Raw genomic sequence first — 26,685 nt, forward strand, 5'->3', positions numbered from 1 at the left:
TATTCCAGGTACTATATTAACATATATCTTTTCTATATATTTTACAAGCCACCCTCTACTATTGAGAATAGTAAGTCAAAAAGAATTACATGATAACAAAACAACATGGAGAGACAGCAAGTGTATAAAGTGTTTCCTATGCAAGTATGCAGGCTTGAGTCCAACCTTCAGAACCTGTGTTTTAAAAGCCACTTAGACTATCAGTACTGAAGAAGCAGAAATAGGAGGATCCATGGGCTTGCTGACCAGTCAGACTAGCCTGTGTGTTGAGTTGCAGAACCCCATGAGAGACCCTATCCCAAAAATGGCAACATGTATAACTCCTGAGAAATGACATTTGAAGTTGACCTGTGGTGTACAATGCCAGACACACACAGACACACACACACACACACACACACACACACACAGACACACACACACACAGAGACACACACACACACACACACACTGAAAGCTATTCTAGGCACTGTATCCAAAGGAACCGATTCACCCTGACAATAACTCAATGAGCTACAAACTTCCCATTTCATATAGCACACACATCACACTAAGTGAAAAGTGGTCCACATATAATCTACACATGGCTATACAGAAACAGTAAAGAAATAATAGAGCGCCAACCTGGAACCATTTGGCATGTCGAAGAGAAGCCAAGGCATTCAGGCATTTTTGCCTGTCCAATAAGTCCGGAGGGTCTTTCATCATAACATTTTCTAATAGTAAATGGGATAAAGGAAAACAAACAGTTTGAAAGGGTGTTCTTAAAAAATTATCAATAACAACAAAAAGAAAGCAGCATTTGAGTGTACTTATAAGACAGAAAATTTTATAATAATTTTGTTGCTTCTTTTTAAAATTAAGAAAACATTATTTAACATCAATAGTCATCAGATTCTGTGCAAAAGTAAAGGAATTCATTCAGCAAAGTAATCAGTGACTACTGCTTCTCATAATCAATCTCAGATCTTATTAATGAACATGTACACCATCATAGATTAACAAAATAAATACAAGCACTGTTTCTTTTGGCAAGCTACAAAGAAGGACATCTGGGAACAATAGCAATAAAAACTTTTTTTAATAGAAAAAAATTGGATAACTGAGCAGGGTCTAAAAAAGTCGTAACTCTTATACAATAGTAAAATTAGATGTGTTAAATATATGTGTGTAGCTAAAATATAAATTTGCTTCTAGACAACCTAGTCACTAGAATAATAACACTAGAAATGTGATTCCAGTAATGAGATCGCAAACGTTACCTTAAGGTTCATTCACTATTCCTTTCTGAAGCCCAAATTTTAAAACTACATATGTAAAATAAATAAAAATATATTTCTTATTTATTGATCTTTTCTCTTTTTTTTAAGGCAACTCATAATAACTGCTACATAATTTCACAATTGGTTGAGGTCGTCAAAAGCAGCAAAAGTTAATCATAATTAACAATAAAACCCACATACTTGAGATGTCACATGACACTAAATCCAAGTTTCTATCACCAAATTCATTTCCACTGAGCTATGAAAAAGCGGGATTTTTAATTTTTAAGTCTCGATGAATTGCTTAAAAGCATAGTTCCTTAAATAGACCCCAACAAAAAGGTTTGTCTAGCCCCTAAAACAGATTTATTATTCTCTCTTAAGAACGCTTTTAAGCCAGGCAGTGGTGATGCATGCCTTTAATTCCAGTACTTGAGAGGCAAAGGTAGGCAGATATCTGGTGTACAGAGTGAATTCCAGGACAGCCAGAGCTACACAGAGAAACCCTGTCTCAAAAAAAAAAAAAAAAAAAGCTTTTAAATATATGAGTTATGAGTCCCACCAACATTCCCTCTCAATATTCTGCTAACAGCAAATATGGAGTACACTGCATGATTCAAGGGATGCAAATACTTTTAAATGGCATACAAGAACATGGATACTTTTTCGTTTGTTTCCTTGGTTATCAGTGACTCTACAGTGGCAAATATAGTGTTTATTCTACTAGCTACAATGTTACTAAATCTGAAGGCATAAAACCACTGCCCGGCTTAAACCACAACTAAAAGAACTGTGGGTTCCCTGTACTGCTGCAACATTAAAAGACAAAATGGTACACACTTATTTTCTGCTAAGTGAGCTCCACAGCAGATGTCTACATTGTTTCCCATTAACACCTGCCAACAAAAATCACAATCTCATTTTATTACTCAGTTCTACTCATAAAATCAGAAGCCTTAAAAAGAATTATGAATGTGGACTTTTGACAGACACAAAACAAAACGTACAACTGAGTCATTTTAATGTTTTGTCATCAAATTGTTTAATTGTAGTTAATACAAGCATCTGTGTGAAGCTCAGTAAAAAATAAAACATCTCTAAATGAATTATTAGAATCTCTTAAAAGGCGGCGGGCGGTGGTGGCGCAGACCTTTAATCCCAGCACTAAGGAGGCAGAGGCAGGCGGATTTCTGAGTTCCAGGCCAGCCTGGTCTATAAAGTGAGCTCCAGGACAGCCAGAGCTACATAGAGAAACCCTGTCTGGAAAAACCAAAAACAAGGTAGATTCCCAAACAAATGTTGACTAACTGCTAAGGAACACAATCCAGATTGCTTATTTTTTTTTTACAACTTCAATTTTAAATTAATAGTAAAGCAAGTTAAATTTTATTCTTCCATCTTATGGAGTCAAGATGAAGGGAAACAAAAGAAGAGGGCATAGGAAGAAGGGACAGAGGAAAGATCTGGGAAGCCAGAACTCTTCAGTCACCTCCTAGTATTTTAGTCAATGGTCAGAGATTATATGTATACCCCCTAACTGTGACACAAATTTGTAACAGAGACAAGAGAAAGATATTTTTGATGACTTCTTTCATCACAAAATTAGATTATAACCACAAACTCTTACTGGAAAAAAAACTCAAGACATCAGCTTGCTACAGACAGCCAACATTTGGAAACAACAGATTTTACTAAAAAGAGATGAAAAAGAAAAGCACTGAGGACTTGCAGCAGATTCCCTTTACATCAACATCAAAGTGGCCATGTTTCTTCATGTTCTAACAGTCAAAAGATCCAAAATGTTTCACTGTTCATGAGGCTGGAAACAGCAGAGGTGTAACAATACATTTATTTTATCTTGAGAGATTTTTGTATTATGCGATACATAAGCATATGGCACTATAGTGCTACTTATCAGCCCAGCTTGTCTATTCCCTCTATATGGATAATGATATAGTTTTACATATTTTCACTGATTAAAAATTCATTAATATAGTAATCACAAAACTGCTGGGGAAAAAAATACCACTCCCAATGGAACCTTAATATGGGTATGCAGTTGTGTGTGCAGTGTGTGTGTGCACTTCAACTTTATTAGGTAAGCCAAGATTTTCTTTTTTGAAAAAATTCATCAAGTAAAAACAACAGAAAATCAGGGCAGGTGGATAGATATCTGTGCATTCCAGATTAGCCTGGTCTACAAAGTGAATTCCAAGCCAGGGATACATAGAGAAATCCTGTAGGGAAGAAAGAAAGGAAAGAACAGAAGGAAGGAAGGAAAGGGAAAGGGAAAGGGAAAGGGAAAGGGAAAGGGAAAGGGAGAAAGGGGAGAAAGGGGGGAAAGGGGGGAAAGGGGGAAAAGGGGGAAAGGGAGGGAGGGAGGGAGGGAGGGAGGGAGGGAGGGAGGGGAGGGAGAAGAAAAGAAAAAAAAGAGGGAAGAAGGGAGGGAGGGAGGGAAAATTTAAGTATACAACTATGATCCATTTTACTTGCTTTGTAGGAAACATAAGAAATAGCACAGGAAGATGAACAAATACTGACAAAAATGCCAAATGCAAAGAAAACTATTTTTAAAAATGTTTTTCAATCTACCATCAGTGTATGACGGTACATGAGCATTCTGAATAATGGAAACATTAGAAAGAAGTCTACTATGCCTAGCCCTGCTCGTTCGTCAGTGACCAGTAAACACCATTCTGCTGCAGACAGTCATCTTTTCTCAGTGTCGTACATGCAAGCTATCTGGCCCTGTGAACACTAGCCTATAGAGGAAGAACAGAGGGAAAGCCAGGCATGACTAACTGTATGTCTAGAACCTGGCTCTTCAAAATTAAATAACTGAGCTGGGGCATCATGGCAGGCTCCAAGGAAATCTGCATAAAGCTGAGCATAATTGTTTTTAGTATGTCTGAAGAAATCCTGAAACCTCTTTTCTCTCAATTCCTTGAAGCTTTCTGGAAAGACATTATGCTTACGCTATTGTTCATGAATAACATAAGGACACAGTAATGTGAACAAACAGATGCAGCAGTAAGGTAGATGCAAGAAGCACTGTCTTCTTAATTTGCCTAATTATGCCACAAACACTATCAAGCAATGGAAAGAAAACGGCCATAGGTTTGCTCTGCACAGTGTAAATCTAGCACCGGGAGAAGGCAGAAAAATGAAGCCTGCAGCACAATTATGGACTGCAACAATCTACTGTCCTGAACTTAGTGGGACATATGTCAGTGAACTTCTGCAAAAAAAAGTCAGAAGTTCATCTTGACATCAACAGGTGAAAAGGAACTAACTCTAAGACTTCTCTTTCAAGTTCTGAATCTACCTCAATACCAAGAACAAAAGTTGATTTTAATAAACCAGAAAATGCTTTATTTTCACCATCTGCTTAGTTTAAAAATACAATGCAAATATAATTTTATAAACAATTTATCACCCCCCCCAATAGCAAGGACATTTCTAATTTAAAATTACAACCACCAAAGTTGAAGTTGTGCAATAGTCAGAAAGAAACATTCAGCTAAAGCATCCATGTACCAACCTAGGCAGGAATGAGAAAAAGGATTCCATACAAGAATGCCAAGTTAGCTGGGCAAAATATGATATATCCTGCTTATAATTTTTAAATAAATCATATATAAGGAAAAGCTTTTAACATGGTGAGCCATAAAAAAACATAACAGAAATATTACTCAAGCGATATAAGATACCACCCATTCTTAACATTTCTTTTTTATATACTGGACTGCATTTTCTCTGCTGATGGAAAATTCACTGTGCAAATTCATATGTGATATTCTCTAGTAACATACTTCTGTATCAGGTACCATTCTAGATCAAGCATAGAAGGTAAGAAGAGGGGGAAAAAAGATACCTGCCTTCCAAAGAGCATAAGCTACACAATAAGCCAACTCATAATTAGTACCACAGAGTATTCTCTATACTCATAATACTGGATTTCAAGTGTGGTTTAAAGTTTAGCTATATGGACAGGGATAATAGAGCACATCCTTAATCCTAACACTCGATATGCTTAAGCAGGAGGCTCTCAAGCTGGTATTCTTACAAAAAATTGAGTTCCAGGACAGCCAGAACTACACAGTAAGTTCTTGTCTCAAAAAATTAAATTAAATTAAATTAAATTAAATACAAATAAACAATAAATAGTTTGGCTGTGTTAAGGTTGGCTATCTGAATCTAGTGTGTACACATTATCTCACTTTTAGTAGCTGAGTGGTTTCTGCACTTTACTACTTTGAACATCACTGTATATAAATTCACTCATTGAGCCCTGCAAACAATTTACTGTTTCTGTATTATCTATACTCTGAAATTAAGATGCTTGCCGATGTCACACAACAATAATAGAGCGAAGAACTGAACACACATGTTATGCAGCAAGATCTGTGCTTTTTCTTCTGTGCCTTTTTTAAAGGAAATACACACTACTAGGGAAGTGTCCATTTCCACATGGTCTCCTAACCCTAACCCTAGTAAAGGGTTAGAGTGTGTAAATACTTACAGCATAGGGGAACTCTTACTTGTAACATCATTCTTTCAAAAAGGGATATTCTTTATGTACTCTCAACAACTTAAAACATAAATGGTGGTTTGATGCAAATGGTTATATACACTTCTACAGAGGAAATATTAAAGATAAACTTAATGTCCTACCCTAGCCTAGTCCTCTGGCTCTGCCTGGTCTCAACTTTCCTTTAGTGTCTCTAAATCATTAAATGAGTTTAGATTTAGCCAAAATCATTTAGCAAGTTAAGAGAGGGAAGAAAAATAGTTGATTTGTGTATCTACTGTAAACTATGTATTTGGGAGTGGTGGAAGCAAGTCACAATAGTAAAAAAAAAAAAAAAAAAAAAAGTCTCAGGGTAGAGGACAGGTGCCTACAAGACCTTGTTAACTTTGAAAAAGAAAACGAATAAAAAGGAAGAAGATGCTATTTTTCAGTGCTAGGTATCCCTGAGAGCTAAATGTGCCTTCTGTTTCCATTCCATGTAGATGCAGAAAATTACATCAAAGGAAATAGTCATGACCAAGTAAACAAACACTGTAAAATCCAGATTGCAGATACCAAATTATGCTAGCTGCTCCAAACTGCACAGGAATATATAAAAAAAGGCATCTATGACAAAGCCAGAATAGACAGAATGAATAATCTATAAAATACCAAACTGGTCATCACAGCTGGGATATTAAGAACAGCTCCAAAGCAAATCTTTCTCCCATCAAAAGTAGGAGTAACATTAGCTGATCCCTTAGTCTTACCTGACCTCGCCAAGCTAATGAGAGTCAGCACACAGAGAAAGTCCTTTAGAACCTTAGTTACGTAAAACACCTTACAAAAAGACTTTGAGTATATTAAATGATATAAATCCCATTCTGTGGTTAATAGTGTTTCAGAAAGGCACAATACACTAAGAGCCACTTTTCAACTTCTCTCAACCAAAACCAAGGTTTTAAAAACTTGGTTTAACTTGGTAAAACTTGAGAGAATCAACACTGAAAGCTATGACAAAATCCTACACAAAACCACATGAGAAAAAAAAAAAGCTTTATATCTTTCTGATACCTTCAAAGAAGTAAAGGAAGAAGCATATACAAACAACTCTCAAAACAAAATTTAGTAACACCTATAATTACAAATGGTTACATAGAAATGGTTGGTTTCCTACTACAGTGTCAAGGAGAATACAGCTTACCAGAATTAACACCTATCTTGATACACCAGAAATCAGAAAGCAGAAATCTGCTGTTAAAAAAAATTAAGCCATTTAAGAGACCAGTTCTTCTGAGATACTACAGACATGCTATATAAAGAGTAAAGTACAGGCATTAAACCCAATTTCAGATGGGATATACTTTAAATACAACTCAAAAACTTATCTGATTTTTAATAACTATACTGTTTCAGATTTCAGTTAGCCTCCTGACACCATCATATACACACAAAAGCATTTTTTTTAAAAAAAGGTGAGTATTTAATTCCAGGATTTTATGATTCATATCTAGAAACCAAAAGTCAAAAATCTACCACAGTTACATGTGCCTTTCTCTATCCTTATTAACAATTTAAAATAAACTACAAAAATGATCTATACTCCTTTCCACTTTAATGGTACTTATGAAAAAGAGGTATACAACAACACATGCTAAAATAGGACAGATGAAAAATATCCTACTGGTCAGATATTGTGTCTCTAAATCATTATGACAGAGTGGCCAGTTGTAAAGAGTCCAACAATGAGAAATATCATATGGCATGTTTCTTTGAATAGGACAAAGAGTACAAACAAGTTAACTTGTACTCTTAAACAAGTACTTAACAAGATAAAAAAACATTAAGAAAATGAAGCTCACCACATATTCACCAACTTCTCAAAACTACCAATGGTTAATATCTCATTCTACATTTATGAGGGTGACAATGTCATACACCAATTCTTTTAAACATGTATCTTATTCAAACTGTTAACAGGGTTTAAAAGCTTCTCAAAAATTTACTGAAGGCAAGCAGACTGGCGAATACCTTTAATCCCAGCACTAAAGAGTTAGAGGCAGGCAGATCTCTGTGAGTTTGAGGCCATCCAACTCTACATGCTGAGGTTCAGGTCAACCACGGCTATGTAATGAGACACTGTTTACAAAATAAAAAAGTGTGTGTGTTTGTGTGTGTATGTGTGTGTGTGTGTGTGTGTGAGAGAGAGAGAGAGAGAGAGAGAGAATACATGTATTATATATGTGTATATATATATACATTGTATATTATATGTACAATATACAGATTACATGTTATATATTTTAAATCACATTTGAAGATTAAAAATTGAGTAAAATATATTCACTAATTCTTTTCCTTTATTCTATAAGCCAAATCTACACACAATTAAACTTTACAAGGGTATACAATTATTAGAAGTCAAACAGAACATGCAAGGAGTAATTTCAAAATCAACAAAAATCAAAATCAAAAAAATTTTTTTAAATAATTCTGATTTATACATTAAATCCTGAAATCTGACCACTAAGCCAGTATAGTAGAGCAGGTTAGCTGATACCAATGACTTGAAGTTATACTAGATGAAGGAAAGCAAATCACCAAAATGGTAGAAAAATTAAAGCATAGTCTAAAAAGTCTACATGATAAACACAGGTATCTGAAACTGCAAAATATATTATGTAAAACAAAACTTTAAATATCATAGGTGGCTTGCACAAGCAAATTAAGTCTGTGACTTCCTAAATCCCAAGACATAGTTAAAACAGTACTGGAGCAAAAACTATTACATGAACAAAACAAAACATAGATATGTATGTGTATATATATACACACATGTACCTCCATCCTTCTTCTCCAATTCGTCCCTAATTAGAGGGGAAGTAAGTATCACCTTCAAAGTCAGTGTTGGCTCTTTCGTGTTCCGAATTATAATGGATGCTTCATTTATACATTGTTCCACTTGGTATTTCTCTTCTGTTAGTTTCTGAAAGTCACCAAGATTTCAAAACCACTCAATCACATTAAAATCTCTAAACGGAAACACTTGTGCTAAATTAGTGAATATTAACAATTAGTATCACTTTCCAAAGAGCATATAAGACCCACAACTGAAATTAGTTCCTTGCTTTGGAGATAACTTCTCTTTCAACTTAAGCAAACCATCCCTCATAAAAGGACCATAATGTCAACCATGCAGACAATTACAATATTTAAAGCCATTTTGCTTCCATATAAAATATTGAGTAGCAATGTTACAGTAAAGTGTAAGTAAGTATATTTGAAATTATTACAGTAAAGTATTATATAAATATAGGCAGCTGAAATGCTCTCTGAAATAATAGTGCTGTTGACAGAACAATCTAAACACCTACTTGCCAAGGATTTATGAATTCAGAAAATACAAATTTCTAATGTAAACCAAGAAAGTATGAATGAAAAAGATGTCCACTTATAGTCACATAAAAGAATGAGTATAAATAGTTGTCTTGTATAATTAAAATAATCTCAGAAATCATTCCATTGAGACATCATTATGAAATAAGCCAACTAACATAAACAGGGAATTTATATTGCAGGGCTTTGCACTTCTCCCTTCTCCCCCCTTCCTTCTCCTCCTCTTCTTCCTCCTCTTCTTGATTTTTTTGCTTGTTTGTTGAGACAGGGTTTCTCTATGTAGTTATGGCTATCCGAGAATTTACTCTGTAGACTAGGTGGGCCTCAAATTCAGGGAACTGCCTACCTCTTAAGTGCTAGGGTTAAAAGCATGTGGCACCACCATCTGGCTACACTGCCATATTTTTAAACATACAATGATATAACCATATAATCCTTGGGCTTTCATAAACTATCCAAAATCATAAATTGAATATTAGACATTAAGTATATAATTAAATAAATCATATAAAGCAATTTTTTTCCTTGCTCTTTTTTCTTTTCTTTTTTTGCGGGGGATGGAGGTGGAGAATGGATTCAAGAAAAGATTTCTGTGTGTAGCTCTGGCTGTCCTGAAACTTGCTTTGTTAGCCTTGAACTCAGAACCAGCCTCTGCCTCCCAAGTGCTGGGATTAAAGGTGTACGCCACCACACTGAGCACAAGGAATTTCTTAACAAACAAGCTTAATATATATTAACTGACATAAAATAGAATGAGGAAAATAATACGAGTTATGCTCTAATAAAACTCAGTTATTTATTTTTAAAATACCACTTTATTATTAAATACTTCAAAAAAAAGCAAGAAAAAGAAACTCATTACACTAATATTGAACAAAAGTCAAAGAAAGAAAAGAATACACCATGAATGAAACACCCAGAAGTGAAATGAACAACAAAAACTGTTCAAATCATTTTGCCAATGGGAGTGGAGGGGACATTAAAGTTATGTATTAGAGGGATAGAGAGATGAGTTTATTATAGAGTGCTGACCACACAAGCAAGAAGACTCATGTTTGATCCCAGTACTCACATAAAATAGACAGGGCTGGAGACCTGGCTCAGGGGTTAACAGTACTTGCTGCTCTGGCAGAGGACAAGGGTTCAGCACCCAGCACACAGAGTGGCACACAACCATCAGTAACTCCAGGTCCAGGGCACCTAATACCTTCTTCTAGTTCCTCAGGCATCACATATATGGTGCACACAACATAAAATACAAATAACAGGCACAGTAGTGTATGTCTAGAATCCCTGAACTGGGAAAAATGGGTACAGATAGATGCCCAGGGGCTTGATGGCCAGCCTGCCTGCCTCTCCTGATAGAAAACCCCAGATCACATCAAGAGATTCTGTCCCAAAAAGCAAGGTGAAGAGTTTTTGAGGAAGAATACATCAAATACTCCTCTGATCTCCACATGTAAGTGCTTGCACGGACACAGATACATACAGATACACACACACACACACACACACAAAACAATTGGATCTGGAAAGATTAACAGTTGTTAAATCACTGACTGTTCTTCCAGAGGACCAGAGTTCACTTCCCAACACCCACCTAGCTGCTCACACATTTCTATAACTCCAGTTAAGGGGATCTGACACCCTCAAACAAACATAAATGTAGGCAAAATACTAATGCACATAAAGTGAAAGTAAATAGGTTTTTTAAAGATATCTATTAAAAAATTAAAATGTTCAATTTTAAGATCTATCAAAAGTCAAAAATATAATGAGTTTGGTCTAGACTATCTTCAAGCACTAACTTCAAAGATTACTGGGTTTGTCATCCTCTGCCTCCTTTGTTCAAAGAAGTTCTAAAATCACCCTGGAAAACAGTAGAGAGAAAAAGGTGTATTTCCATCTCAATTAAGATAGTAAATAACTCCTAGTCGGTCATCAATGGGAGGAGAGGCCTTTGGTCCTATGAAGGCTCTAAGCCCCAGTGTAGGGGAATACCAGGGCCAGGAAGCAGGAGTGGTGGTTTGGTGAGCGGGGTGGGGGTGGGGGGGTGGGGTGTTTAGGGGACAGGGGATAGGTTTGCGGAGGAGAAACCAGGAAAGGAGATAACATTTGAAATGTAAATAAAGAAAATGATCTAATAAAAAAAATAGTAAATAACTGAACAGTTCCTATAGTAACTGTTCAGAAAAGGTATTTAGCCTGCAAGAAAGGTCCTACTAGAGATTATTTTACACACATACACACACAAAAAAACTAAGTGTAGTAAGAAATATATGAACACTAAAAATTATTTTTGAAATATTACAATAATAATACACGTGTGATTTGATATACACTTAGAGGGAAATGTGTGTACATGTATATAACTTATTCTTAACATCACTGGAAAATTAAGATTACCACTTTCCAATGAAACATACCTTTACCCAGATACAGAAAATTTATTGTTAGAAAGCTATGACTATTTTAAATGGAAATACATGTCTCATAATATCCACCCCTGGCTGTTCAAGTCTCTTTCATCTCTTCTAGCTTAACCCTTAAAAGACCTCAGAATCATTTTAGTCTTTGCTATCCTGGAAAGCACAAAGTTCCTAAAATTTGAGGTGGTCTGCAAAAACCAATATTTTTCTCTTGGAATTTTCCCTTGAAGATTTACTAGATTAACAGTAACATTTTAAAGAAAGAAGGGAACTACCCTTTTTTTAAGATTTATTTATTATTATAAATAAGTACACTGTAGCTGTCTTCAGACAGACCAGAAGAGGGCATCAGATCTCATTATGAGTGGTTGTGAGCCACCATGTGGTTGCTGGAATTTGAACTCAGGACCTTCAGAAGAGCAGCCACTGCTCTTACCAACTGAGCCATCTCACCGACCCAACAGTAATATTTTAAAACTGTGGTGCTTAGAAATAAAGATCCTCACTTGAAAAAGAAATCAAGTTCAACCTGCATAGAGAAAGCACTAGTGTGTAGACAGAACTGTATCAAATCTGCTGTATCTTCCATGCCACAAAAATGTAAACTGTATCAAATCTGCTGTATCTTCAAAGCCAAAAAATGATCCCAGATGGGTGGGGTCGTAACAAGCATTTTTTTAAACCCAGCACTCAGCAAGTCAGAGATTGTAAGCATCTCACCCTAATTGTATACTAAGTTATACATAAGAGAATATTACTCAAGAAGTACTAAGTTATATCATTTGCAAGAACATGGATGGGACCATAGAGCATCATGTAGGGCAAAGCCACAAGACAAATCATATGTGCATTTCATTTTTTAAGGTTTTACTTATTTTTACTTGTGTGTATGAATGGTTTGCCTGAGTGTATATATGTCAACACCATGTATGCATTACCCATGGAAGCTAAAAGAGAGCATCAGATCACCTGGAACTAGAGTTACAGATAGTTGTGCTGGAAACTAACCTAGATTCTCTGAAAAGGAGCAACTGTTATTAACCACTGAGCCAACTCTCCAGTCCCAAACCTCCATGACCTCTTTCTTATAAGATTCTAAACTTTAAAAAAAAGGGGGGGGGACAACTTAAAAAAGGAGGCTAGATAGTTGAGTGTCTTAAAGATGCTTGCTGCCATGGCTGACAACCTGAATTCAAGCCTCAGAACCTACATAGTAGAAAACTAAGGTTTGCAAGTTGTCTTTTGCATTTCACAACAAGCAAATAAATGCATAGTTGAGGAAGGAGTTATTTGTTTGTTTGTTTTTAAGACTTAAAACCAACAGCCAGATTATTTGGGAAAGGACAAGAAGAGAGAGAATAGCAAAAGAAGGAAATAGATAGATGAATAGGATAAAAGTACATGGTCGATATGGATCAGAATGACCCAATAAAATCTAATAGTTTATACAATGAATATACACGGGTTTTTGTCTTTTTAAACTTTATTTTTAAAACTTAAAAAAAAGGGCTGGAGACATGGCTCAGCAATTAATAACACTGACTTCTAGAAGTACTGAGTTCAATTCCCAGCAACCACACTGTGGGCTCACAACATCTATAATGGAAGTTATAGATCCATTGATCATGGTGTCTCTTTACAGCAACAAAAACCCTAACTAAAACATAAGATGAAAAATTATCAAGAAGCTACAATCCAATTAATTACAAGTAACACATAACTGAAATGAAAGACAATGTCAGCTTCCTAATCAGTGGTGCACACATCTCTAGGATAGATGAGCAAGGTTAGATTTAGATTAACTAGAGCACAAAAGTATGACATCATTAAAACTTTTTAAACTCAACCCAATGTGAAATTTGGAAACTAAACAGGAATAGTGACTTCTCATAAACTTAGCAGGTAGGTGACTTTAACTATGACTTGCAAGAAGATTCAACAAGTCAAACTGTTTGGCATGCTAGCTTCACAGGCTGAGTTCAGAGTCCACATAAATGGAAAAGAACTGGCCTCACAAAGTAATCCTGTGGCCTCACATCTGCAAACACACACAAAATAATTAATAAACTAAAAACCTTAACCAAATCTTCAATTTTTAAAAGTATCATTATGAAATTATCTCTTGGGCCTTTTTTTAAATCTTTCAACTTTTTGTCATACGTCACCAACTCTTCTAAAAGTTTTATAATACTAAAATACAAAGGCTATAGGTGGGGAGATGTAGGATCTCAGTAAGTTACATCTGAAAGGTTTAAGACTATATGTTAATGGCTTTATTTTGGTAAATAATCCTGAGTATAATCACCAGAAATGTGGATCCCTCAGACCAAATTCTTTTTTTTTTTTTCAATCCTATCCCTTACTTACCAATTCTTCTTAACAGTCACCAAGGTCACTGTTTCTTAGCTCTATAAATTCTCAAATGCAGTTAAACAGTACTTACCTGAATCTGAATAGGAAGGTTATCTTTAACTGTATTTAACAGGGTTTCCGTGGGTTTGTCTTTGCACATTAAGACTAGCTCCAGGTCCATATCATCTTTAATCAGCAAGCCTTTTGCAACCAAGCCAATCCTCATTACACCACACAATGTCCGGCCACCTTGATCCCTACAAATAAAAACCTATATTATTACCTCTATAACATATTTCCCAAGCTACAATTAATCATCACTTGGCTTCCTGAATACCTACATAAGTGGATAAACTATTATGTACAACCAAACATCCAAAAATTTACAAGGTAAAACTCAGATTTAAGGCTTACATATTTAAAGTTACTTTTTCCTAATGACTGAACACATCATTATTTCACATTATGGATATTTTAATTCATTATGACATCTCTATTACTTACAAATCCCAAGAACATTTTTTCAAACTGTTCTTTTTAAATTTCCATAATTTTGAGAAAAAAATGAAAGAGTAATGGAAATAGTCCCGTGGGTAAAAAGTTCTTGCAGAGAGAGGGGGGGGGGGAGGGAGGGAGGGAGGGAGGGAGGGGGGGAGGGGAGGAGGGAGGGAGGGAGAGAGAGAGAGAGAGAGAGAGAGAGAGAGAGAACACAGAGACAGACACACTCTGGCCCCACCATGTGAAGCATATACACCATGTATTCATGCATGCATATATACACATCATGCTCCTATAGCCCCCACCACCACCCCAACACACATTCTAAATAAACTTATTTTTAAAAAAGTAATATGTTAGTTGGTAGATAGTATATAGCTAGATGGGAAATGGCTAGATGGGAGAAGGGGGTGTGCTTTAGAAGCAGTTAATTCAAAGTGAGGTAAATTGAGAAAAAAATATATGGTAGTGCAAAGTAGACAGGGAGTTATAAATAAGTTGCCACTCAGAGCCTGAACCATCTTGAAGATTCAATAAACCTTAAACCTATAAAGTCAGTGTAAGTGGGGATAGAGATAAGTGACCCAAGAATGCAGGCAACCATTAGAATCTGCCATACATTATTTCTTACTCTACTGCCTTATCCTCTCTGGCTCCCTAATGTGTATAGTCCCTTCTCCATAATCATGCCCAAACTTTGCCTTCAAACTACTCTGTTAAAGTTCTCAAATAGACTACTTCAATAAATCCTTCTTTACCTACCAGTTTTATAGCTCTACTACCTTTAATCTACTACATATAGAATACTGCATAATCTCGCAAAACCACAATTTTGGATGGCATCCCACATATTTTTCCCGTCATGTCCCTGTGAACATTTGGACATTCAACATTACCAATACTTGACTTCTTTGAGCCTGCTTCCCCATTCATAAGATAAGACTAATCCTTTTCTCATATAGCTGTTCTAATATAATTTAATGTAAGCAATAAACTTTGAACTTTGGCAGGGCACAACATACATTAAAACCTCAGTAAACAACTGCTGTCTCTTTAAAGATTTATTTTTATTTATATGAGTACACTGTAGCTGTCTTCAGACACACCAGAAGAGAGCATCAGATCCTATTACAAATGGCTGTGAGCCACCTTGTGGTTGCTGGGAATTGAACTCAGGACCTTGGAAGAGCAGTCAGTGCTCCTAACCACTGAGCCATCTCTCCAGACCTAATTGTTGTTTCTTAAACAGTCCCTATATTTACTTCACATCTATGCCTTTGCTTTTGCCTGCACTGTTACCCACCAGATCCTCTGAGCCATTTCCAAATATTACTTCCTTAATAAAGCTATTTCTTTTTCTTTTCTTTAAGACAAAGTTTCTTGGTGTGGCCCTGGCTATCCTGGAACTGAACTAGCTATGTAGACCAGATTAGCCTTAAACTCAAGAGATCCACCTGCCTCTGTCTCCCAACTGCTAAGATTAAAGGCATGTGGCAACACATCAGGCTTATAAAAAGCTTTATCTGATTACTAGAAACAGCAGCACTTTATCTCTCCCTGCTCTGTACTTTAATTTACCTAGATGAAACTGAAGTAGATACTAAAATAAAATAAAGTATAGCTCAATGGCAAAGCACTTAACTAAAATGCTCAAGTCCATTCACAGCATAAAGAGAAAAGGCAGAAGGGAACCTGAAGGCACTTTTGTTCTTTCCCCTCTCCCCCTTCCCCTCCCCACCCCAGTAATCTTCAAGTTAGAAGTTCATTAATAACTCTGAGTTAGCTCTCTCCATCGGCTAATGTGAAATTGTGAAAATTTAGTAAGTAAAATGTAAGCATAAAAAGAGAAACAATAACAGACTACTTGATTTGTTGAATCTAATACAAAAATAATATTGAATAGCAGTTGGTGCACAATAAAAGTAGACATTGTTAGCTCACTCATTAAAATTCTAAATTATAATCATGGTGTGTTTGATATTATTATCATCTACATGCAAATGACAGCGTGACTGAGCAGGAAAACTAAGTTCAAATTCAAAAGTCCTGAACTTAATGAATTTGAATATAAAAGTTACTGGAAAACAAGCAAACTAATATAATTTCTTAAGACAGTAGTAATATTCCTAATGATATAAAACCTGAGACCTGTTGCCATTGATTTGACTTTGGAGTCAGTCTGTAAGAAAGCACAGACAGTGGCTGTGCAAAAGTGCCTATCTCATGTATTTACACTCTTTGGAGCACTTATGATAGACCAGGAGCCCATATACATGTATCTATGGAACACAGCTATAAACCTGAAAGACACTTCAGCCCCTGGTTTACAGTGAGTAAAAACAGATCTAGTCTGTACTCCTTGAGTTCCATCATGTAAGAGAAATTACAGACAACCTTGAAAAAAAAAAATCAGATGCCACCAAAGGTACAAACTTCTAAGAAATATATACTCAAAAATAATAGAGTAGTGAAGAGCATGTTGTATATATGTGTATACTTGCAAAACCACAATTTTCCAAAAATTTGAAAAAGCAACAGAAATACTACAATTTAAATCCGGAAACCATTAATGATTTAACTTGCACAGAAACTATTATACAGAGCAATCCACGTATGCAGTAATACAACCACTGGAAAATATTAATTAGCAATTACCATTTTAAACCATCAAAGTTGAGAAAAACTGAGTACTTACAAAAACCTACAGTCAATCGCCATGCTCTTCAGACGCTCACTGTTTATCTTGGAGGAAACGACTGCACTGTCTTTCAGTACAGACCATCTATTCATCGTTCCTCTCTTACTGTTCCTTGTCTACTTAACACAGTAATTTGTAGACAGAACTGAAAGCTGGAAGGAAATTCTGAAGCCTCTATTTTCCACTTACATTAAGTCATAGTTAAGGTAATGTTTTAAAACCTATAAATATGGAATAACCAATCAAATAAACTTCATTTTCCAAAGTAGGTATAGAGTTACTATAATCATAGTAACAGTGCTCAAAACAGTACCTCCACACTGGAATGACATAAAAATCTCATAATCTAATTGCATGCAGCACTGTGGTTTCGTCTTATATATAACTACTATTGCTACCTCACAACACTTCTCTTGTAACTGTTAGAAGTTCTGGCTTCTTCAACAAATACACAAAATGTCTGTTACTAATATGCAACAAAGATGGTGTATGTCCTGTGAATTTACAGGGTTTTTTAGTCAGGGTTTCTATTCCTGCACAAACATCATGACCAAGAAGCAAGTTGGGGAGGAAAGGGTTTATTCAGCTTACACTTCCATACTGCTGTTTATCCCCAAAGGAAGTCAGGACTGGAACTCAAGCAGGTCAGGAAGCAGGAGCTGATGCAGAGGCCATGGAGGGATGTTCCTTACTGGCTTGCTTCCCCTGGCTTGCTCAGCCTGCTCTCTTATAGAACCCAAGACTACCAGCCAGAGATGGCACCACCCACAAGGGGCCTTTCCCCCTTGATCACTAATTGAGAAAATGCCTTACATTTGGATCTCATGGAGGCATTTCCTCAACTGAAGCTCCTTTCTCTGTGATAACTCCAGCTGTGTCAAGTTGACACAAAACTAGCCAGTACACAGAGAAAGTATAGTTAGTGCTGCTAGTACACTGTCCTATACTCTTCCTATACCATGATTTCAAAACGTTTAATAGAAACAATATTTTTTGTTTTGTTTTGAGACAGGGTCTCTCTTGGCTGTCCTAAAGCTATGTAGAGGAGGCTGCCCTGGAAGTCAGAGATCCACATACTTCTGCCTCATGCTGGGACTAAATGCGTGTGCTACCATGCCTAGCTAGAAGCAGTATCTTTATGACTTCCTCTAGAAACAGTATTTTTACTACTTTCTTAAAATAAAAAACATTACTATTTATTTTAGAATTAAGAGGCTGAACCAACACAGCAAATGATATAACTCTCAGATATTAGTATACTATCAAAAGAGGTCCTAAAAGAATTATCTTCGTTTTTGATACTACTCATTACTCCTCCTGGCTTTCCTAAAGAATTTAACTCAGAAAAAAATAAAAATAAAAAAAAATAAAATAAAAAAAACACCATGAAAGATTTACTACCTTGGTTATATCACTTATGATAAGATTCAAAGAACAGCAAACACATCACCAACTCAATCCAGAGGTTCCATAAGCTTTTGTAGACAAAGCTTGACAAAAAGCTTCAACACTCACTTGGAATAGTTTTCCACAGCTTCATCTTTCTTTACTTCTGTTTCCCCCTCAGGTTTTGTGCCTTTGTTTGTTTCGTCCAGCCAATCTGAGACATGTTTAAGAGCACATTCAACAGTAGACACCATATTTTGCACAGCTTCAAGTTCCTCTGGAGATGGATAGATTGTTGAATGTTTCACCATAACATGGCGATCATCATTGGCAAAAGATCTAATAGATCTCTATCAAAGGGAGGAAAACAAAAGAAAAAGGAAAAAGAATGTGACCTCCTAAAAATAAGTGTATTTTTAGTCAACATAACACCAACTGATAACCACTATAAGGCAGTTAATGTTCAAACAATAATCATGAATGATAAGTAGAGTTCTATTTTATTCAAATGGCATATCCCAAAACAGGAGGTATTTCACTTGGTAGGATTCATATAAGTCACAATGTAAACACTCTGTCTTTCAGCTAAATTTGTGACTTTCTGATTACCCCTTCAAAAAACAAAACAAAACAGACCATTATCCATACTACATAACATTGTAGTTTTAAGAGTCACTCTAGAAATAAATGATGGTAATTCACAATGTGACATCACCCAGCCAACTCCTATCTCCCAAAGTGCTAGAAATTCTCACACCTTTCATTAAGGCTATATAATATAGTAATAATCAAGATACAAATTTATAATCTGAACTATATAACAATAGAGTAATGTCTAGCATTTGGCACCCAAATCTTTGGTAGGATCCTTTGAACGAGAAGCATTCCAAATTTCATAATAGGGAAAATACATAATTCAAAAACAATCAACTTATCCATCTAAGTTAACATATGTATTGCATTCATATCAAAATCACTAAAAAATTATTCAAATAAGCTCTGGATAAACATATTTAAGTATTAAAATAATTAGACCAGAAGAACTATACCCAAAAAAAAAAAAAACAGAAAAATGATCATACAAATCTTTAAACTCAGAAGCAGCAATAAAGAAAAATGAATCAAATTATATCAAAACACAAAAATGTTACAAACATCTAAGGGTGAATCTAAATAAATAAATAAACAAACAAACAAACAAACAGAAGAAAGCTTGGGTGTGTATATATACACACATACATAGATGTATGACGACATTAAGTCAAAGGACTATAAAAACTACAATTATAGTAAAGCTATATTCTCCTAAAAGCAGGTAATTCACCAGAAAAGCAAGTCACAATGTAATTTTTCTTTTTTTTTTTAAATTGGTTTTTCGAGACAGGGTTTCTCTGTGTAGCCCTGGCCGTCCTGGAACTCACTCTGTAGACCAGACTGGCCTGGAACTCAGAAATCTGACTGCCTCTGCCTCCCAAGTGCTGGGGTTAAAGGCGTGCACCACCACTGCCGGGCTTTTTTTTTTTAATTTGTTTTTTATTAATTTTATGTGTAGAGGTGCTTTGTCAAGGAAACAGAAGAGGGCATTGGATCTTTTTGAACTGGAGTTACAAATGATTGTGAACCATCATGTGATCCCCAGCTCCCTCTAATCTTTTCTTTACCAGAAGAGCAACCATGTTTATCTAAGGTTTCTACTCTCACTGTTAACATTTGCAATTTAACATTATATAATCGTTTATGACTAAAAAAATGAAAGCAATCAGTCACCACTCACCATGGTTTCCTATGGTATTTTAGCTTCTTTTTCCGATCCTTTTCTCTCTTTCTTGTCGTCTTCACTAGACACTGTTTTATGTGACAGTACCTCCTCATATGCCTAAATCCCCTGACTGCTCAATGTCAAATATAAGCAAAGATATCTCAAAATTGTTCTCTGGAATACACCTGCAGAAACAAGAAAAACAACTTCTCAATTTACAGTTAGTTTCAAATCTAAATGTGGAACCCATACACATGACTCATGTTGACTTAAATAATAAAAAAAAACACTTTACAGATTTTTCTATCACTTTATCTCCTTTACTATTTATTTACTTGTATTTATGTGTGTGTTTGTGTCTCTGTGTGTGCCATGCTTACGTGGGTGCTCAAGGAAGCCAGAAGAGAACCCTGGATCTCTTAGAGCTGGGGTTATAAGTAGTTCCAAGCTATAAGTGATAGGAACTAAGCATATTTCCTCTGGAAAACAGCATTTGTTCTTAGCCATTAAGTCATCTCTTCATCCCCTTTACTTTTTATTTAAATAATTACATTATTGCAAACAAAACTTGACCTATGTCCTAAAGTAAAAAGTGATATGAGCAGAAAAGCAACCCTCCTGGTAACTAGAGTGTGGCACCTAAATTCCCTAGACCTTCTTGACATAAATGTATTACTTACAAAGGAAGACACACCCAAGGGAAACCATCTAAAAATGCAATACTGCTACTGATGGTAACAATGCTTCAACTAACCTTAATCAAATCTACCATTAAAAATCGGTACTTTGTCTGACTTACATGAAAATTCAACGCATAAAGCATTTTAATATTAACAATACCACTGATTTACAATGATGCTTTTCCACTTAATACTGTCATTAGACTGATAGCACATATTGGCATAATATTTATCCTTTGTTTTTAGAATTAAAATTAGGAATGCCTTTCCAATGTGTCCCCTTAACTCCAAAAACAAAATCAAACAAGCAAACAAACAAACAAAAAAACCCTTAAGCACACCCTTCACCTATATATCATTCATGTACCAGACTTAAAGAATCACTAAGTTTTTGCCTTACTTCATTACTCCTAGATATATCCTTTTTCCTGCCAGAAGCCATAATCATTCTGCTCCTGAATGTAGCCAGTGAGACTTTATTTTTTTATTTAAAAAAGAAAAAAGTAAATTGTGAGGGTGGATGAATTATGTCCTGGCTATATAAACAACGGGGGTTAGATCAAGATGGATCGTGTATAAACAATGCAACTATCAGAATAGGAAACTACATACATGAGATGCAAAAGTAGTTTCCTCCTCTTCTAAGCAGTAGTCTTTAGGTGTGCTTCAAATATGGAAACCCTTTACTACGACTATTAGTAGGTTTTCTAATATTATAGTTGCTCTTTTAAACAAAGAAATTATTGGACTTTTAGAAATAAGACACTTTTTATATGAAAACATAGAACTAGAGCTGACCACAAATGGTACTCTGCGATCTATGCCCTACATAGATTCCTATAACCAGTTTATAAAATCTCCCTGAAATAAACAAAAGAAATTTAGACAGACATAGACACACACACACACACAAAGACATAGACACAAAGACAAACACACACATAAATACACACACCAGTTCAAATAAAGTATGGTTATTGCATATATCATATGACAAAGAGAATGTATACATACTACTAAAACAATTTCTTGAAAAGAGGTTATCTTAAAAATGTCCTCACTAAAACTAAGATTCTATAAAAATCCATGTAGTGTTCAGCAACCTCCCATTTTCAACACTATTTTATTCTAAGGAAGTCAACCATTCACTATATAGCTGTGAACCCAGTAACTTTTTTAAAAAATAGAAAAATTAAAAAATTAAAAAATTAAATTAAAATAAAAACTGCTTTCCGTTCAGTAAAAATTGAAAGTCCACAGGCTGGACACATGGCTCAGCCAGAAAAGGCTAGGCTCACAACCAAAAAGATATCAAGAACTGAAAGTCCATAAACTTTACTCTGTAACAGGATGAAGCCATTAAACCAACAACATTAGGAAAGAAGACTGAAAGCAAACAAAGCAAGACCACCATGACAAGGCAACTTCTGATGTTTTGAAGGAAACTGACCATTGGCTTGCCAGTTAATTTGCAAAGAGCAACTCCTCTTTACACACAAGAACCTCTTATAACTTCACAGTATGACAATATAACACAGTAACTCATAATAGAAGCAGTGTCTATAAGATCATATTGCTGGAGGGGGGGCATGAAATGAACTTACAAATTTCACTAAACTTCAGTTTACAAAAGAAATAAAATAATAAATTGAGGTTGTTCACATTCTGTCTAAGCTCCACCCCACAGTTACCTGGCAACAGCCAGGTATGCTCCACCCCACAGATACCTGGCAACAGCCAGGTAGGCCTGACACTATAAAAGGGGCTGCTTGCCCCCTCCTTACTCTCTTGCTTCTCTCATTTCTCTTGCTCTTCTCTTGCTCCCTTGCTCTTCCCTTCCCACCTCTCTCCCCATTCCCTTCCCCAATGTCTCTCTCTCTGCTCATGGCCAGCCTCTACTATTCTACGTTAGATTACATTAATAAACCTAGTCCACTTATTAGTCTATTCCTCTATTTGGCAACTCCTTCCCCACTCCTGAGGCTATCAAGGTCAAACTATCAAAGTATTAAAGTCCAGTCCCCTTTGGCTCACCTAATTAACATGCCCAACCAAAACAAACCAGCTCATCCTGACACGGGGTTTCCCTTTTTCTCTTTATAAACTGCCATTTGCCTATGGACCTTGTCTGCCTCCTCTCTATCCAAAGATAGTCCTTTGCATTCCTTAGAGCAAATACAAATATCCCTTATCCCCTTCTTTCTCCCTTACCCCCTCCCTTCCCTCTCCCTTGTCTCCTAGCCCCTGTCTTCATCTCTCTGGGGCAAAAAAAATCTCCCTTTGTTAAAAACTTGGTCTTGGTGTGTCCTGTGCCAACTCTGGTCCTTTCACTTATTTTAAAAAGATCCAGCTATCATCTGCACCAAAAAACGGACAAGCCAGGCAGTGGGGGCGCACGCCTTTAATCCCAGTACTTAGGAGGCAAAGGCAGGCAGATTTCTGAGTTCAAGGACAGCCTGGTCTACAGAGTGAACTCCAGGACAGCCAGGGCTATACAGAGAAACCCTGTTTCAAAAAAACAAAAACAAAACAGACAAAACAAAACTTTTCCTATAAAAATGTGAAGACTTAATTCCATCATATGGTTTTAACACTTGCAACACTGGACAGAAGCCAAAAGGTCCTTTCTGAATTAACAATATGAACAATGAACAACAAAGGCTGCAATGCTAATCCAAAATACACTGTACAAGCCATCTTAGTTGAGGAGCAAAACAGGTAAGATCTTCACATCACAGACAGGGTCAAGAAAGCACATTCTTTCCCTAAAATGGTCTCTAGCCTTTTCTATACTTGGCACACCTTTCCACATTTGACTGGACAACTTTCTGTCAGTGACATTATTTATTTTAGGGAAGCATCAACATGTTAATAAATTTCAACAAATATTTATGGATCATCTATAATAACCTAAGAACTCTCCTGAGAATTTAAAAAGATGTCAAAAAAGACAAAATAAACAAAGAAACCAACTGTTGCCCATGTAACAAGTTCACAAGTGAGAAAACTGAAAATGACAAATATAAAAATAAGTAATTGAAGCTGAATGTTAAAAATTGTAGGCACTCAGAATCTAAGACTGAGCAAGTAGGAACATTCTGAAACACAAAACACAACCATCAGGCTGCACGGAAAAGGCAGCACCAAACAAGAATTTCAGGGATTATCTAGGTAGTCACAGCTGGAACATGAAGGATAAAAGTTAACAAATATGCAAGAGACTAATTTTTCTACTACTCAACTCTGTCTTCATAGTACAAGTGGAAGTACAGAAAACATGAATTAATAACTGTATTCCAATTAGATTTTATTTATGAACACTGAAATTTCTAAATAATTTCCACATCACAAAATACCAAGTATGCCAGGCAGCAGTGGCACATGCCTTTAAATCACAGTACTTGGGAGACAGAGTAAAGTGGAACTCTATGTAGATCATGCCAGCCTGGTCTACAGAATAAGTTGCTGAACAGCCAGAGACACAGAGAAATCCTGTCTTAGAAAAACAAAAACAAACTTTTAAGAAACTCGGTGTACTGGTCATACAAAAGCACATTGTGAGAGCCAGGTCCCAGCAATCAGGAGATGATGCAAGACAACTAGGCCAGCCTAGTCTATATAGCAAATTTTAGCCAGGGTTATACAGCAAAATCCTGCACCACACCCAAAAAGGGCATCAAATAAAGACAGATAGGTATGATAGCATAAACATAAAAACATATAATCCTGACACTCAGGTTTGTCAGTTCAGGGATATCTGAGCTACATAGTAGGACCTTGTCTTTTAAAAAAAAAATAAAATCCATCACCAAGTGTATGGCAAATCTGAGTCCTGATCAGTCTGTCCTAATACAGAGTCCTCTACAAAGACAAGATGTCATTCATATACATATATTATACCCACACACATATATACATACACACCCACACACACACATATCTTTGGAAAATTGATCTCAAGAGTTTTAAGTATGAGAAATGACAAGCTATGATTCCTGTTATAAAAAGTTCTTAGATGGCTCAGAAGTTAAGAATAAGACCAGGATTTGGTTCCCAGTACCCACAAGCAGATGGCTCACAACTATCCATAATCCCAGTTCCAGGGGATATGGCATCTCTGGCCTCCATGGGTACATGCAAATGTGTGATGCACGTACACACAAAGGCACACATACATGAACACAGCTTTTCTTTTTTTTAATAATCTTGTGGGGGACAGAGAATGGGAAGAGGAGACCACTTCAAATACTTAGTGATCAGTCTAGCAGCACAGTGACTTCTCAGTATTTTTAGGGAATTGCTTCCAGGAAACACCCCCTTAATAACAAAATCCACAGATGTTGGAGTCCTTGTGATAAAGTGATATAGGGTGTAATGACCTCATATACTATAAATCAGTTCTAGATCATTTATAAAATGTGCAAGAAGCATAGAATGTAGGAGTAAAATCAGAAATATAATTTTGAACACCTTGAGAATAATTTATTACATATTCAAAGTAAGTAAGCTGGATATGTACACAGATTTAAGAAGAAAAGTCTAAATTAGTCAACACGGCAGTTTTCAGTAAAACCAGAAGGTTCCACAAAAGTGGGTTTACTAATGTGTGAGAAATAAAATAAAAAGACAAGATAGAATTATAGGAGGGGGGTAAGTGTGACCTGAGAAGTAAAAAGAAAAACATGAACTGTGCTGCTCAGAAACTGGAGAAATGATAGAAAGATCAAGATCTAAAAAGGAAGATAATGAATGCAGCAGGTAAATGGAATTCCTGAGGTATGTGAATAAGTATGGTCTCCCTATAGTTTCTTGGTCCTGGTCTGGGACTTTGGTTCTCCTGTCTCAGCATCCCAAGTGCTAAGATCACACATGGCTTAAATCCCAAATTTTAGACTGTTTTCAACTATGGATGTCTATTAATTCAAAGATACCTCTATGGGAGCCCTATATACTATCAAAGTAGTCTTGCCATAAACAGGAATTCAGTCTTCTATACTACTCAATCCCAACACTTCAGTCTATGTTTGAAAAACCTCAGGTGCCTTTTCAAACCTTCAATGACTTTTCATTAGCTAAATAAATAGCATCCACTCAGTAAGAATGGCATCTAACCAAGGTCTTTTAAGATGGAACCGGGCAGTGGTGGTGCATGCCTTTAATCCCAGCACTTGGGAGGCAGAGGCAGGTGGATTTCTGAGTTCGAGGCCAGCCTGGTCTACAAAGTGAGTTCCAGAACAGCCAGGACTACACAGAGAAACCCTGTCTCGAAAAAAAAACCAAAACCAAAACAAAACAAAAAAACAACAACAAAAAAAGATGGAACGCTAACAAAATTCTCTACCTGCCACTTCTCATACAGCTATAGTTCCAGGCCATAAAGGGAACGGACAAATTCAGATATATATCAAATCTACCTCTCCATAAATTTAAGTAGTTCCTGACAATATAAGGTATTTCTTCCAAACACCTTTTAAACTCTTTTATGACACTTCTATTGCTGGATTTTAACTAAAATTGCTTACACCTATATCTTCATAATACCTAGGTACATCTTATACTTGGGGGACTCATTAGATCCTATCCTTAAAGAATGCTATTAAAATCCCAGCAACCACATGGTGGCTCACACCATCTCAGGAGTTCAAATCCCAGCAACCACATGGTGGCTCACAACCATCTCGTAACGAGATCTGACTCTCTCAAAAAAAGAATGCT

General features: G+C 36.1%; 1 protein-coding gene across 23 annotated transcripts in view; it reads right to left on the reverse strand.

Moving 5' to 3' along the window:
• Positions 1-26,685, reverse strand: part of Strbp (spermatid perinuclear RNA binding protein) — a 134,011-nt gene that overhangs the window by 56,943 nt on the left and 50,383 nt on the right. For 22 of the 23 annotated variants that reach the window (NR_166614.1, NR_166615.1, XR_003951764.1 and 19 more), the window contains 5 exons: positions 20,306-20,475; positions 18,661-18,881; positions 14,041-14,206; positions 8,614-8,758; positions 625-716 (listed from right to left, as the gene is read on the reverse strand). Coding sequence is in view for 13 of the 23 variants with exons in the window: in NM_001379314.1 (NP_001366243.1) it covers positions 625-716; positions 8,614-8,758; positions 14,041-14,206; positions 18,661-18,881; positions 20,306-20,308 (627 nt within the window). In the remaining 10 variants the exon portion in view is untranslated. Of the gene's footprint in view, positions 1-624; positions 717-2,102; positions 2,159-8,613; positions 8,759-14,040; positions 14,207-18,660; positions 18,882-20,305; positions 20,476-26,685 lie in introns of all 23 variants that reach the window. The other variant, NR_166612.1, reaches the window with a different exon arrangement.

The sequence above is a fragment of the Mus musculus genome, chromosome 2, assembly GCF_000001635.26.
Source record: "Mus musculus strain C57BL/6J chromosome 2, GRCm38.p6 C57BL/6J".
Lineage (NCBI taxonomy): Eukaryota > Metazoa > Chordata > Mammalia > Rodentia > Muridae > Mus > Mus musculus.